Below are 13,158 nucleotides of genomic sequence, written 5' to 3'. Positions count from 1 at the left end.
TCCCACACTCCGCCAGAGCTCCTCTCTGAAGACATAATCCAGCAATTTTAATTGGTCTCTTTATAGCTGCACCTTCTAAGAAGCAATGCAACTGTACAAATCCATCAAATCAAGAAACAAATTAACTAATGTACAAGGTATCATAACTCTTGCATTTTTTCAGAAACAAAACTGGCATGCAGCATTTCTAAAAAGATGTACCATGTTGATCAAGTAACATTACCTTGTATTGGGATTATTCCAGATCGCCAAGTGGAATAATTTCTTCATTGATGAAAAATTCAATGGTCTCCTCCTCCCAATCATCAACATTGCTGTCAAGTTCATCTGTGTCTACACCTAAGAAGTTCAAATGAAAGCAAGTGGTAAGACCTTAAATACTGCTTAAAATGTAAAATTGCTGGAAAGCACCAGTGGCAAGCAATGATCCTTTCTAATTATAGTGTTATGATTCTGTTTCAAACAGGACCTACTACAGGTTTTCCACCTGCAATGTTTTTCTATTATTTGCATATTCATCCATGCTTTTGACAGCTCTGTTGTATTTACAGCTTTACAGTTGTTGGTGTTATTTTGGTAAAGGACACAAACACAGATGCATACTGTTGAAGTGCTGATTTAATTATAGGAGGGTGACTCATTTTCAGTGCTCATACTGTTAAATTTACAGCTGTTTGCTGCAAAATTATGTACACCTACATTGTAATTATGGTGATTTTGACAATTGGTGTTTTTACAAATGGAACTTGTCTTTTAACACATTTGTGCTTAAGTGTAACTAACGTATCAGTAACAGAACTGACTCATTGTTATCATCCTGTCATTTAAAAAAAAAAAATCTTTAATAAGATCATTTAAAAGTATAACTTTGAAATGGGTCATATATGTCTGCCTGTTAGCAAGTCAAAGGGGTAGGTCACATGGATAGTCCAGTTACTCTTTGAACATCAGAAACTATGAACAAGCTTCATAATGTTTGCTGAGATTAGGAGATTGCTATTAGATCAAGTTTATAAATTTGCAGCTGATACATAAGCAAAGGGACATTTATTAAAGTTCTATGTTATCTAAAAAAATGATTTTATACTCACATTGATTTATGTGACACTTACTATGCAAAGACATTCGACATTGCTTTGTTGGAATTGCTCCAGTTAAATAGCCTCGTGAAAACATGTCTACAATAACCCAATCAAGCTGCTGCTTAGAATAAGAGCAGTACTTTTTTAACAACAGAAGCTGGTCATCCATACCTCCCCTGAGTTCCAGACGCAGACTTCTCTGCTCCTGATACATCTGCATCGCGCTCTCACGGTATCTACGATATTCTTCCATCATAGCACGTCTCTTGTCAACCAATTCCTGTCAAAGGGGTGACAGTCACAAGTGAATAGCAGTCATCTTGGAACTGCACTGAAAGCATAAATAACTCAGTGTAACAGAAAAGCCGTAACATATTCCAAGAGATCTTACCTTGGATGCCTTGGACTGACTCAGCCGATCCTTCTGCTCAAAGATCTTTGAGTACTTCTTCAGATCCTTCTTGATAAGCTGTCAAATAAATAGAAAAAAGGAAAAAAAAAAAAAAAACGCTGAGAAAAGAGAACACTAGGGCAGAGATTCTGATTCTGATGATGACACGAATGGTGGTGAAGTTAGACGCACAAGTTTTCATTGTGAAATTCATTATGAAATTGGCCACCTTGATCTGGTCCTGGCTGAGAAGAGTGGGTGGGCGTGGTCTCCACAGTAGCTGGCAGAACCGATCCTTGTTGTTCTTCTGCAGAAGGCGTCCTTGGAATGTCCAAAGCCAAAATGCGTTGTCCACCTGACAGTTTAAGAGACAGGAAGCAAAGTAGTAAGATAATACTTGTTCATACTGCAGACTTTTACACTTCATCGGTATCTGCCATTCTTGTAACTGAGGTGAGGAAAAAGGGACCCTTGCCTTGTGGCTCCACCAGGAGACAGAGGTGACCACATAGCGGCCTGTTGGGTCCCATTCAACATCTGATGCCATGTAATGCTCTGCAATGTTCATCATCGTACAGTCTGATGTGTCGACAAATGCCAGAGCGCCATTCATGCTGCACGAAGGAAAAAAAAGAAAACGAATAAAACTAAGACATGCCATGCATGGTTAAAAGTCTGCTTAGGAGCAATGATATACAGATTTATGGCTCCATCAATAATCATGCAAGTCAGCAACACACAACCAATGTACACACCTCCTTAATCCAGCCAACACCAGGAACTGCCCTTGTGGACTCCAGAAAATGCTGTTTGCTTGCTGTTTGTCAAACATTTCTAGAAGAGTACAATGAAGGTTCTATTAGGGTTAGTACAGTAAAAGAACAGAGAAGAACTCACCATCTGCCTGACATATCACTCATTAATTGGAGCATTACATCTTGTCGCTGTACTTTTCTTTAAATAGATAATCAGCAAGCAAATTATTTAAATAATACAAGATCGGTGTCTACTCTTTACGCCACAATGAAGCCTTGATCTTTACACCAAATTGTTCACAAAATAGTGCACAGCCATATTTGCAATATCACCCATAATACAGAACAATTTAAACACCTACTTATCAATTCAATTTTGCCGTTGTTCTTCACGTGGTAAAACGAAGCATTTATCCTCGGAGATTCCCCGTGCAGCACAGCAAACTTGCTCCCATTTGGCTCCCAGGCAAAGGCAATGATGCTCTCTGTCACGGTTGGAAATGGCATGAGAAATGTGTCCACCTTAACTGGCAAGTGACTGCAGAGTTGAATATCCCCAACGGAGGGGCCAGTCTTTACCGTTTACTCACCTTTCATTTCCACCACATCTACCGGAACCTGCTTTTCCCTCATCCTGAAGATTTCAAAGTTGGTCACAACTCCCTAGAAAACCAACAGACAATTTAAGGTAAGAGCACGTCAAAACAATCTGCAAACAACACACGACTAAAAGCAGGCCATGGAACTAAAAACAGCATGCTGTGTCGTGTGTCTGAAAGGAGAGCAGCAGGCCGCATACCTGTGTGCCTTTGGGAGTCCTGTCAACCTTCACACAGAGGTAATCCCCTTGCTTCTGCCAGTGAAGCTTACAGTCCACGACATTGAACAGGTTGCGAACTCTGATCTCATGTCTGGATGGAAGCTGCATGAGCGTCACCCTTGCTGGAATGTCTTTATCCTCCGGTACCCAGAACGCAATGATGTTGTCGCCTGGGGACCAGGAGAAATCCCTGCAATAGACATTTCACAATTTCAACATGCTCACACACCTGAAAGAGTTTACGCAGTTAATATGTAGCCAAAAACGACTTACTTTATCCCATTGATTTTCAAACTCTTCTTGTCCAAGAGTCCCATTGACTGCAAGGAAAAAGAGTATCTGTGCATCAAATACACTACATTTAAAGGCAGAATTTAAACAATGCTGAAAAGAAAAAAAACTTCATTTCAATTACTGAGTATCACTGATCAATTGTGACCTTATAACGGATTTATTTTACAAGGATCTTACCGGTGTTTCATAGATACTGAGTGTGTCTTGAGTCATTCTGGCAAAGAATTTTCCATCATGACTCCACCTGAAATAAGAAAAACAAAGGATTAACACAGTCAGTACACACTGAAATTTTAAATGATTATTTGTTTTGAAGGCAATGTGTCACCTGAACAAAGACAATTTTTTCACACAGGCACATTTTGGGAACTACAATTTTCTTCACCAATGTCTTACTAAGATAGATGTACACCAACAGCTATGTGCCAAACACATCAATCTCAAGATGGAACCAAGTCAAGGTTATTCATTTATATATATGTCTACATAGTCTTTGTGCCTTTTGCTGCTAATCACAGAATTCCACAGACACAGCCTACCTTCTGCAAGAAAATCGAACTCTCAATTTGCATATCAATTTGCATAACATTTCAACTATAATTTGCATGCAACTGATTACGATTTAATTCTAGTCAAACAAAATGTGGGCATTTGGCAAATGTGGGCCTCTGTGTCTCAACCCAACATTAATGTCTGCAGCACATTCATTTCTTGATGCAGCTGTCACCACTGGCACAGCCATTTAGTCCTAATACACAAATACTCACTTGAAGATCGGCCAATGAGCAGAACTCTCACAGTGGAAGCCTCTCTTCTTCTGCCCTGTCAGGACATCCCAGATTATAATGGCCTGAGGATCATCTTTCGTGTCCATTAGAGGGCTGAATGTGACCATGTATCTATAAATCAAAAACACATATGACATGAATGCTTGCTACAGAACCCCCCTAAATATGGTAAATTAAAACTTTTACAATGCACTCTTAAGAAATTTACAAGGTCATTTTTCCAGTAATTAATGACTAGTGGTGGTCTTGTGGCTTAATATTCTTTCATATAAGGGGAAAGACTTTTCTAAGTACCTTTCACAGGGTGAGAAGTCAATGAGTTGGACCCCCTGGTGACTGAACCTTTGGATCTGTTTGAATTTCTCTCCACCCCACAAAGCAATACCCCGCTGATGAAATGTGGCCAAGTAGGTCCCTTTAGGGGACCAGCGCACATATGTCTCTGTCCACCGCTACACAGAAAAAAAAAGATCAAAGACGTTATCCAATGTGGGACAGCTCAGTCATGAAGTGAGGCAGTAACTCTCCTTACCATACAACCGCACATCCTGACACTTGAGCACAGAAGCAGTAAATCACAACACATTGTATGGCCTATCTTTCCTGCACTTATACAATCAAGGACACAGGGAAAATTATTTCACAGAATACTCACAGCTCTCTCCTCAACTGTGATTGGTTCCTTGACATCGTTGGAAAATATGCCGGTTCTTTCCCCAGATTCATAAATCACACTGTACTGATCCCGACAGTCAGGGTCCTCCATCCAGTGTCGCAGATTTCCCTGTTGATCGAGAGAACACCACTTATAAGAGGGGGTGCGCTTACAATACTGAAATACTCGCCATACTTTATTAGCAAATTATAAAGGCACAATGACTCATTTTTAACATAATGCACAGCTTTATGTTGCATATGCATGTTACGTATATGTTCGATTAAGTAAAGCTGCTAAAATATTTAGGACAGACAGGCCTAGTGCAGCAGGAAATGCAGAACTTTGCAGACATGGCATTTCACAACAGTCTTACACTGCCCTCTACAGTCAACAGTGCATAACCAAAATCCTCAAATGATGAAGTCCACTACAATCTAAAGAGAATGCCTGGACGCATACTCACAAAGTCTTTGAATGGCTGCTTCTCAGGTGGTTCCCACTCATCGCTAATATTCATGTACCTTTAAAAACAAAGGCATCTAAATTATATTCATACTCTGTGTACATCACTTGCTGTTTCCATGAATATGCCATGACATCATTTTAATCTCCAAATAATATATGAATTGCTATAGATCTGCAGAACATAATGCTACTTTTCAGCATGTTTAAAGCAGTGAGTTACTCTCTGTCAATCAATAGGAAAACAAAATCAACCTGCAATACCACAGAAATTATGTCAAGCATTTATACAACTTATGTGTCTATTATAATACTCAAATACACCCTCAACGGAAAATTTAAACAATACTGGGCATGCAAAAACAAATATCTGAGGACAACTTACTTATCAAAGTCAGTGAAGACATTCACCCGGAAGGTGTGTTGCTTGTCCAGCTTATAACCGTCAGCATTTTTCACAGCTTCAAGTGCCTGATTAGGTGAGGCATACTCCAGAAAAATATACCTAACAATCAAAATAAAACAAACTCAACTGCACATAATTTACAGATACAGCTAGAGACCTAACAACAGTATTCTCAAACACTGTACTCAATAAAAAAAAGTATGTGTACGATGACAGCAATCATACAAACCCTTTGGTCTTGCCTTCAGCTTCAGGGTAGAATTCATTGGTAATTTTACCAAACTTGGAGAAAATCTTATGGATCACATTTTTCAGTTTCTCCTGGCGTTCGGGTCCAACCTGGGGGACATTGTCCACCACCACCACAGAGTCAATGCCATCAGCTTCCTGTGGCCTCTCCCTCAAGATATCCTCCAAAAGCTCTGAAAAGACAAATAGTTGACACAATGAGAATCAAAAGTAACATTATTGTCAGCCAGCTACAGAGATGCCAGGCCTGCCCGTAACAGTTCTATCTCGCAAGCAAGTAACCTAACGTTACATACAGACAGCCGTCCATCGAAAGCCCAGAATTACATCAATGTGACTAGCTAGTTAGACTGGTATATCAGTGTTTTTTATTTTCCATTTTTAACTGCCTCGTTAGCTTGACAGTAGCTAAAAGACAGTAATAACCCATTCTCTGGTGAGCTGACTTGCTAGTTAACATAACATAATGGTAAAGGTATTACCTCCTCTCTAGCTAATTTACACCTTGCTAACACAGGGCAATCTTCAAGATGCTGCACGTTAGCCAACATCAGATAGCTAAGTGTCAACGGAAAACGCTTATTCTGGATAAAACAGATATAGTTCGTGTCCAGCTATCTGTAATTTCAATTCTCTGGCATATCCAGCATGACTGAGATCACAGCTAGCTTGCTGGCTACCTGGCTAATATTGAACTAGTTTGAAGTAGCTAGTTACCAGTTGGTTAGAGTGGGCAAGAACGAACTTAGTTTGCATAACTAGCTGGTAAACATTTTCTTTCGATCCACTGTGCTGTTGTGTGGGTTGACAGCATAGTCTAAATTAGCTAAGTTAACATTGGTTAAGGCAGGCATCTCCCCCTCGTTGACTGAGCTAGGCCAGACGCTCGGTAGCCGCTTGTGATCCATTCGGTCACAATAAACGAATGCAGAATGAATGATTAACTAGCCGTTCATGAGGGTGAATGACAATATAACCGTCAACAAGTTAGACAGAAATAATGAAAAAGAAAATGCATCGAGGTCTTGCAACTTCTCATAGCTAGCTGGATTTGACTAGAAACAGTACAGTGAGTGAGGGCCGCGCAGCCGGGAGTTTTCCTCAGTTTGCCTACCCTCGTCATCGATGTCATCCACGAAATCCTCCGGATCACTGAAAGAAGGCTCTTCTTCTTCAAACTCGGCTTCAGCCGCCATGTCCTCCGTATCCTGCATTTAATATGTTATCCTAAAGAAGCAGTTATGTATTGAAAATGAATATGATCAATGCTCTGTGTCTATAAGCCGGAGATTTTACTCAGTAAGCCATGTGGTATTCACCCGGCGCCAACCACTGAGCAGTAGAAAAAAAGGACCATACCTTTTCTAATGGGTTAGGTAAAATAAAATTGTGGACATTTTTTAATGTGTATACTCATCCACCAATAATATGATACACTACCGATGTATATACATGTACAAAAAAAATACATAGCGGTCCATGTATACATAAACAGTCAAGTATGAAATGTCATCAGTTCTACTTGATTACAGATATCCCTATCCATATCTTGGTTTGTTCCAAAAATGGACGCACACGTTACCATGCGAAAAGCTCAATTATTTTCTTCCGTGTTCCTCAATAAAGTGAGAAAATATATTTACCTTAGCTAGCAGATTATGTATACTATCAGATGCGTTTAGCTATGTTCATGTATTCTTTTAACGTACAGTGCAGGAAATTGTTTGAAGACAGGTGTGCCCCAAATTTAAATTCCATTGTTCATCTCATTAGGTGGTTCTGATGTCTGCAGATTGAACTTTTAACTTAGCTAGCTAACCAGTTGTTTCCTCGTATATGTTTACCTAGCTAGCTAACAACGGTTACTAGTTAGCTTGCAGGATAGCACTCAAAACGGAGATCTCCAGAGGTAATATGCTCTCACACCTTGGTGCTAGTAAGATATTCTAGCAAGCTCAGAACTGACTGCATAGGGCAATAATATAGCTAACTATGATCTGGTATCTTGGGTGAAGTTAACCAGGCAGGTGGTCGCTCCTCTCAATCAGACGACTCTGGTTCGCGAGCAGTGTCACTCGGAATATATTCAAATAATATGTCCAAAGTGTATTTGTTGGGTTATCTAACGGGCTTGTCCCGAGATAAGACGGAACATATCTACTTTGCTAAATATCAATTAACGTTAACAAATTATATTTGTCATCGTAAGCTGCTACCACAATTGATTTTCTGCTTGATCGTGCCGTTAAAATATTTCATCTGGTCCTTCCTTTCTCAGATGTGAGTGAAATGGACGGTGAATGTGCAGAATTGCTGCCTCTTGTGTGCGCGCTTCTAGCTAACCCGAAATACACTCTGTCAGATGACACGTGCTTAGAAAAACTTCTTGACTGGTTTACAAAATTAACAGGTAAGAATGATATTGAGGTTCTTTGCAACTGAAGCGAAACAGCTCCTTTCTGTACTCCAGTACTGTGTTGTGTTGAGATAAAGTGAGCAGGCTAGCTCTACGAGAAATTCTCTACATTCAGTTGAATTCTACCAACTCTCAAAGTTTATGTCAGTGGGAGAAGCCTGGCTCTTATTAATTTGATATATCTGAATATTTTCCAGAAACTGAATCATTACAGGAGGTTAACTCCTGTCTGGTTGGATTCGTATCCAATACATGTAAATCCAGGACAGCAGATCCCAGCATTATTTCCTTCGCTCTCAAGCTTTGTGGATTGTTAGCTTCCACAGAAGTTGGCTTTGAGGTCTTACAGGTAGGTCAGCCTGTGGGTTACAGTGTTTCTTTGGGATTTGGTTCTTCTTATTTAATGAGCAGAATCAAGAGTGTGGACCATTCTCAATTTCAGCAACAGAATGTTCTGGAAGATGCCTTTGAATACAAGGGGTGGAGTGAGTCAAGTCTCTGGGAAGATGCCACAGTGCGCAGTGGATGGATTCATGGGTTGGAAAACATGATAAAGCATCAGAAGGCTATGCTTTTTCTGTTTAAAAATGGTGCGTATGGAAATTTCAGTTTGAAAGTACTGTATTTCTTAATTCATGGACGGCATAAACAGATCAATGCAACATTATTCAGGTCCCTCTGTTTCTTGTGCAATGCCAACATTTACCACCCCCTTTAATTCCTTGTGCAAAATAACTCAAGTGACATTGGATTGAGGTGTATTTTGTGGAGTTTTGTGCCTTTCAGTGTAAAAGTTCATGCCATCTTTGCTCTGTGTGGCCTCACATCACCTTAACGCTGAACAGAGATAAGAATCCAGATTAAAAGCTCATCACAAGACAGTCCTTTTATATTGTTGTGTAACAGCATTATGACAAGACCGATGAGATGATAGCATTGCAAATGGAATGCAGGAGAGGTGACACCAGGCCAGTCAGCGCATGATGCTCCATGGGGTCCGTCCAGAATTCTGTGCCAAAGCAAGATCCAGATACTGTTGAACTTGGGCAAAACTCCTGACATAGGACAATACGGCAACAATAATATGTTGTGTGTAACATCCATAAAAATTGCTCCCTGCTGGTTCCACCATGTGGATCTGTGTTTGTGTTTCCACAGGGCTGACTAAAGTGACCCTGAATTTACAAACAGACAAAAGTCTCTTTGTGGCTTCAGCAGCAAACAAGCTTTTAGCCCACATTTTAAACTTTGGTGAGGTAACAGCCATGTGCCCAAAGGGTAACAAGACGGAGCTGAGCGGGGTGCACAAAGACGGGATTGGACGACAGTGTCCAGAATGGACTGATGGGATTATGGAGATCATGAGGCATTTGGAGGACTCACTGATGTCAGGGGTCCCCTTCCAGACGGATCAGTCCCTGAAGCTTGTGGCCCTGAGTTTAGGCCACTGTCAGCCACATGTCAGGGAGATGCTGTGGCAGAGAACCGAAGGGGCCATTGAAGTGCTGTTGGGAAATGGCCAGAGCTCTTTGACAAAGCTGTTTATGGAAGTTTTGCAAGCTGCTGCAAGGTGTAGTAGTAATTACTGTCCTTAACCATCACCACCTCCCATTGCATGTCTTTATTATTCTCATAAAATATGGTGTAGATTCTTCGTCAAAATTACGATCATCACTGTTTGGTAAGGATCTCCTTCATATTGGTACAGAGTGAATGACAGTTGTGAAATTGCTTTTCAGGACTCCTTTATTCAGTAAGACTGACTCGAACATTGTGCCATTGATGGAAACTATGCTTTACACTCTAAAACCAACACAGGCAATTCCATTCGCCATGGGGATAATCCATCTGGAATATTGGTAAATACAGAGTATCTTGCATTCAATGGATCAGTCTTAGACTAATGAGTTTTATCCTACTGTATATTTATTTTTCATGTGCACATGTCATAGACTCACCATTTATTGTTCCTCAGCCCACAAAGTTTAAAGAGGAGGGCTATTGGGGTCATTCTCCAACCCCTACAGTTTGTGACAGCTTCAACTGATCAGCAGCGGTTGTGTTCAGGTAATTTCTTTGACAAGAATAAATGATTTATTCATGTTGTAGTGCACAATTGCCAAGTGCCAGTTCATTTCCTGCATATGTGCATTACATTCAGTCTCTCTAAACAGATATGGCCGAAGAGAATGGCTGCCAGCATTCTGCCCTCGAGGAGCAGCTATCCCAGAAGACATCTTGTCTCTCGCTCCTTTGTCTTTCATTGTCCAGCACAGAAGAGCTGGCAGGCATGGTATGAAAAAATGGTATTATTATTTCTAATTGTATTAACACAGTCAGTTGTAAAACTTTGACATTGTATGTATTTCATATATAATACAACAGATTACATTTTGCCACCTCTATAGCCTCTTATGTATCAATAAGTACGTAGCTATAGTGATACTGTGTGCAGAATAGCAAAGTGTATTGGTTTATGTATGATGAATTCTATGTCTTCTTTCCCCAGGATTCCCTTCCCATGGACATTCCAGTGCAATCATTGATCCAGTCAGTAATCATAGTGTTGAAGGTGTGTGTGGGAATGTCGTTTTCCTCCTCACCAAGCAACAGTGTCCTCAGGAATCTGATTGGCTGCTCCAGAGTTCAGAAGTGTGCACTGGATACTCTAGCAAGTCTTAGTCAATTCCAAGGTATGTCACTGCCATGTTTCCAGAACAGTCACAATTTCAAGCAAATGAAAAGATGAACTGGTTGAATAAGCTGGTTATATTGCTCTTTTCCCCTTTTAGACAGCATTGTGTACATGAGCGAGGTTTTCACTCTTATTCTGCAGTATCTGGACAGTCCTGACTCTGACGCAACTGTAAGTTTTAATCACATTTGCTCTTTAGGTTCGAAATTTGATTTTTGACTTTTTTTTTCATTTTGACATCCGATTTTGATTTATTTGTTGATGTTGTTGTCGGAATCAGTCTGTCACTCTTATTTCAGGTCCTCCAGAAAGCCTTCCAAGTGATTTTGAAGTGGTTATGTAAGGGTTTGGGGGCACTTCCGCAAGGTTTGTTCTCTAATCAATAAAAATGTTTGTCCATTTAATGCTTTACTTCTCTCGCCAGAATGAAAGGCTGTTGAATATGAATCTGCAGTGACATTGATCTTGATCGTACGCAGATCTCTTCCCCGTACTGAAGAAGCGGCTTTGTGATGTGCGGTGGGAAGTCAGGGATTCCTCCCTTGAGTTTCTCACTCAGCTCACCTCACACTTTCGAGGTAAAGCCACAATGATTCACCTGTTCATCATACTGTTTCGTTGGTTGGCTTCTGAATGACATATGACTTCCATGGAGATCGGTCTTGGTGATTTTTGGTTTGTTTTCTATGCCTAATTTATGTAATGTAGAGACCCCCAGCTACTGTGAGACCCTTTTAAGCAGTGGGGTCCTTGACCTCTTGATGACCTTGCTGAAGGACCCTGAGAGCTACGTGCGTGCAAGTGTCATCCTTGCACTGGGACAGACTGCCCGCCTTCCCAGTAAAGATAATGTCCCCAGATCTGGCCATGTTGTGCAGGTGACTGTCATTTCAGGATCTTTCAAATATCTGTCAAATACCATTATTTATAATTTCACACCCTAAACCTTAAGTCATATTTTTTGTATTTTTTCCAGGAGGACCTGGTGATGCATTTTATGGATGTTTTGGCTCAGGACACTGAGGTGTTTGCTAGAAGAGCAGTGGTCAGGGTCTTGACCATGTGGCTGGCATGTCCAATTCCTGCAGGGGACTTAGAAATACCTCTGAGCACTGTGTTAGAACTGGGCTCTGAAGACTTGGACTGGGAAGTGAAGGTGCATACACTGGAGCTGGCACAGATCCTGATAGATCAGACCCTGGCACAGTCTGGTCAGTCCACATGTCCGTATGCTGTAGTTCCTGCTGCACGCCTCAGTGGGACAAACCTCACAGAATCCCTGCGCAAGCTGCAGGACCTCAAAATCTTTGGCGTTCTCTTTAAGGGGTTGTTTGATTGTGATAGACCAGTAGCGCAGAAGGCCTGCTCTCTTCTCCTGTCCCTGAAAAGACTGACTGCTAGAAACTCTGGCCTGGCGGACAGCACTGTGGTCTGTGACCTGCAGGGACAGACATGGGTTGAAGATGCATTGAAGAAGCACCTTGAAAAGCATGTGGCTGGTACAGATTGGCAGAAACCGATGGGCTTTGTCGAGGTGCTGTCAGTGTTAGATCTGGAGAACATGCAGTGCACCTTAGGGCAGAGCAGTGATCATCTGGAGAACAGTCCCCGCTCCCTCATGGAGGACATTCTCGCTGCGTCCCACGTATCAGAAGACAATATCGTGGACTGCTACTAAGTTTCAATACAATATACAGTGTCAATACAGCATCACATTGTTCATTGTTCATTGTACGTAATTATTTTGTACCGGCTTTCCAATAACAGCATTTCAAAAGGCCGTAGACCTTAGAAGTATTAGAAGTATTATGTAGTTTTCAAATTAATCTTAATATGTCTTCATGATTATGTTGTCTCACTTGATGTTGGTCACAAGGTATCTGCAACACCTCAGAGGACTAAAATAAACAAGGTGGAGTAACAGTGTAAGGTAATAATCTTGAATATATTTTGTTCGGTTTACCACACAGCATTGTCAACTTAACAAAAACATTTTTAAAATCCAGCTAAAAAATCGAGTAGATTCATAGGGTCTTCAAAAATCACAAAACAAATCATGCATTACATGAAGTGTCATACATAGTACAGAGGTAATGTCCCTTTAAATAACTGATGGTAAATTAATTAATGTGTAGGCTTTAA

General features: G+C 40.7%; 2 protein-coding genes across 3 annotated transcripts; one reads left to right on the top strand and one right to left on the bottom strand.

Annotated features, from left to right (window-relative positions):
* Positions 1 to 228: 228 nt before the first annotated feature.
* On the bottom strand, positions 229 to 7,234 carry LOC118781180 (eukaryotic translation initiation factor 3 subunit B-like). The gene is made up of 18 exons (XM_036534101.1): positions 7,020 to 7,234; positions 5,886 to 6,078; positions 5,636 to 5,755; positions 5,252 to 5,309; positions 4,786 to 4,914; positions 4,425 to 4,582; positions 4,110 to 4,241; positions 3,520 to 3,586; positions 3,322 to 3,368; positions 3,028 to 3,238; positions 2,819 to 2,891; positions 2,591 to 2,713; positions 2,229 to 2,307; positions 1,949 to 2,087; positions 1,703 to 1,828; positions 1,474 to 1,551; positions 1,254 to 1,362; positions 229 to 339 (listed from the first exon to the last, which is right to left on the bottom strand). The coding sequence occupies exons 1-18, from the start codon at positions 7,117 to 7,119 to the stop codon at positions 236 to 238; spliced, it is 2,046 nt and encodes a 681-aa protein (XP_036389994.1). The 5' UTR covers positions 7,120 to 7,234; the 3' UTR covers positions 229 to 235.
* A 251-nt stretch (positions 7,235 to 7,485) lies between these two features.
* Positions 7,486 to 12,756, top strand: brat1 (BRCA1-associated ATM activator 1). Of its 2 annotated transcripts, none has more exons than XM_036542074.1 (14): positions 7,486 to 7,814; positions 8,184 to 8,315; positions 8,519 to 8,670; positions 8,764 to 8,911; positions 9,480 to 9,891; positions 10,061 to 10,180; positions 10,297 to 10,388; positions 10,496 to 10,614; positions 10,831 to 11,014; positions 11,114 to 11,187; positions 11,316 to 11,382; positions 11,496 to 11,594; positions 11,725 to 11,894; positions 11,993 to 12,756. In XM_036542074.1, the coding sequence occupies exons 2-14, from the start codon at positions 8,195 to 8,197 to the stop codon at positions 12,692 to 12,694; spliced, it is 2,460 nt and encodes an 819-aa protein (XP_036397967.1). In that variant the 5' UTR covers positions 7,486 to 7,814; positions 8,184 to 8,194; the 3' UTR covers positions 12,695 to 12,756. The 2 variants fall into 2 exon arrangements, with proteins under 2 accessions (XP_036397967.1, XP_036397977.1); XM_036542084.1 differs by having other exon boundaries at positions 7,506 to 7,530.
* The last annotated feature ends 402 nt before the right edge of the window (positions 12,757 to 13,158 follow it).

The sequence above is a fragment of the Megalops cyprinoides genome, chromosome 1 (genome assembly GCF_013368585.1).
Source record: "Megalops cyprinoides isolate fMegCyp1 chromosome 1, fMegCyp1.pri, whole genome shotgun sequence".
In the NCBI taxonomy this organism is placed as follows: Eukaryota; Metazoa; Chordata; class Actinopteri; order Elopiformes; family Megalopidae; genus Megalops; species Megalops cyprinoides.
Note: the sequence above shows the minus strand (reverse complement) of the source record. Positions and strands in the feature narration are given on the sequence as shown.

Excerpts from the sequence above, each read along its gene's own strand:
- brat1 (XM_036542074.1), top strand. The coding sequence starts at position 8,195 with ATGGACGGTGAATGTGCAGAATTGCTGCCTCTTGTGTGCGCGCTTCTA. Across the intron at positions 10,181-10,296 it reads ATAATCCATCTGGAATATTG|CCCACAAAGTTTAAAGAGGA; the intron begins GTAAATACAGAG and ends ATTGTTCCTCAG. Across the intron at positions 10,615-10,830 it reads CAGAAGAGCTGGCAGGCATG|GATTCCCTTCCCATGGACAT; the intron begins GTATGAAAAAAT and ends TTCTTTCCCCAG.
- LOC118781180 (XM_036534101.1), bottom strand. The coding sequence starts at position 7,119 with ATGCAGGATACGGAGGACATGGCGGCTGAAGCCGAGTTTGAAGAAGAA. Across the intron at positions 6,079-7,019 it reads GGATGACATCGATGACGAGG|AGCTTTTGGAGGATATCTTG; the intron begins GTAGGCAAACTG and ends TTGTCTTTTCAG. Across the intron at positions 4,242-4,424 it reads GACTTCTCACCCTGTGAAAG|ATACATGGTCACATTCAGCC; the intron begins GTACTTAGAAAA and ends TTTGATTTATAG.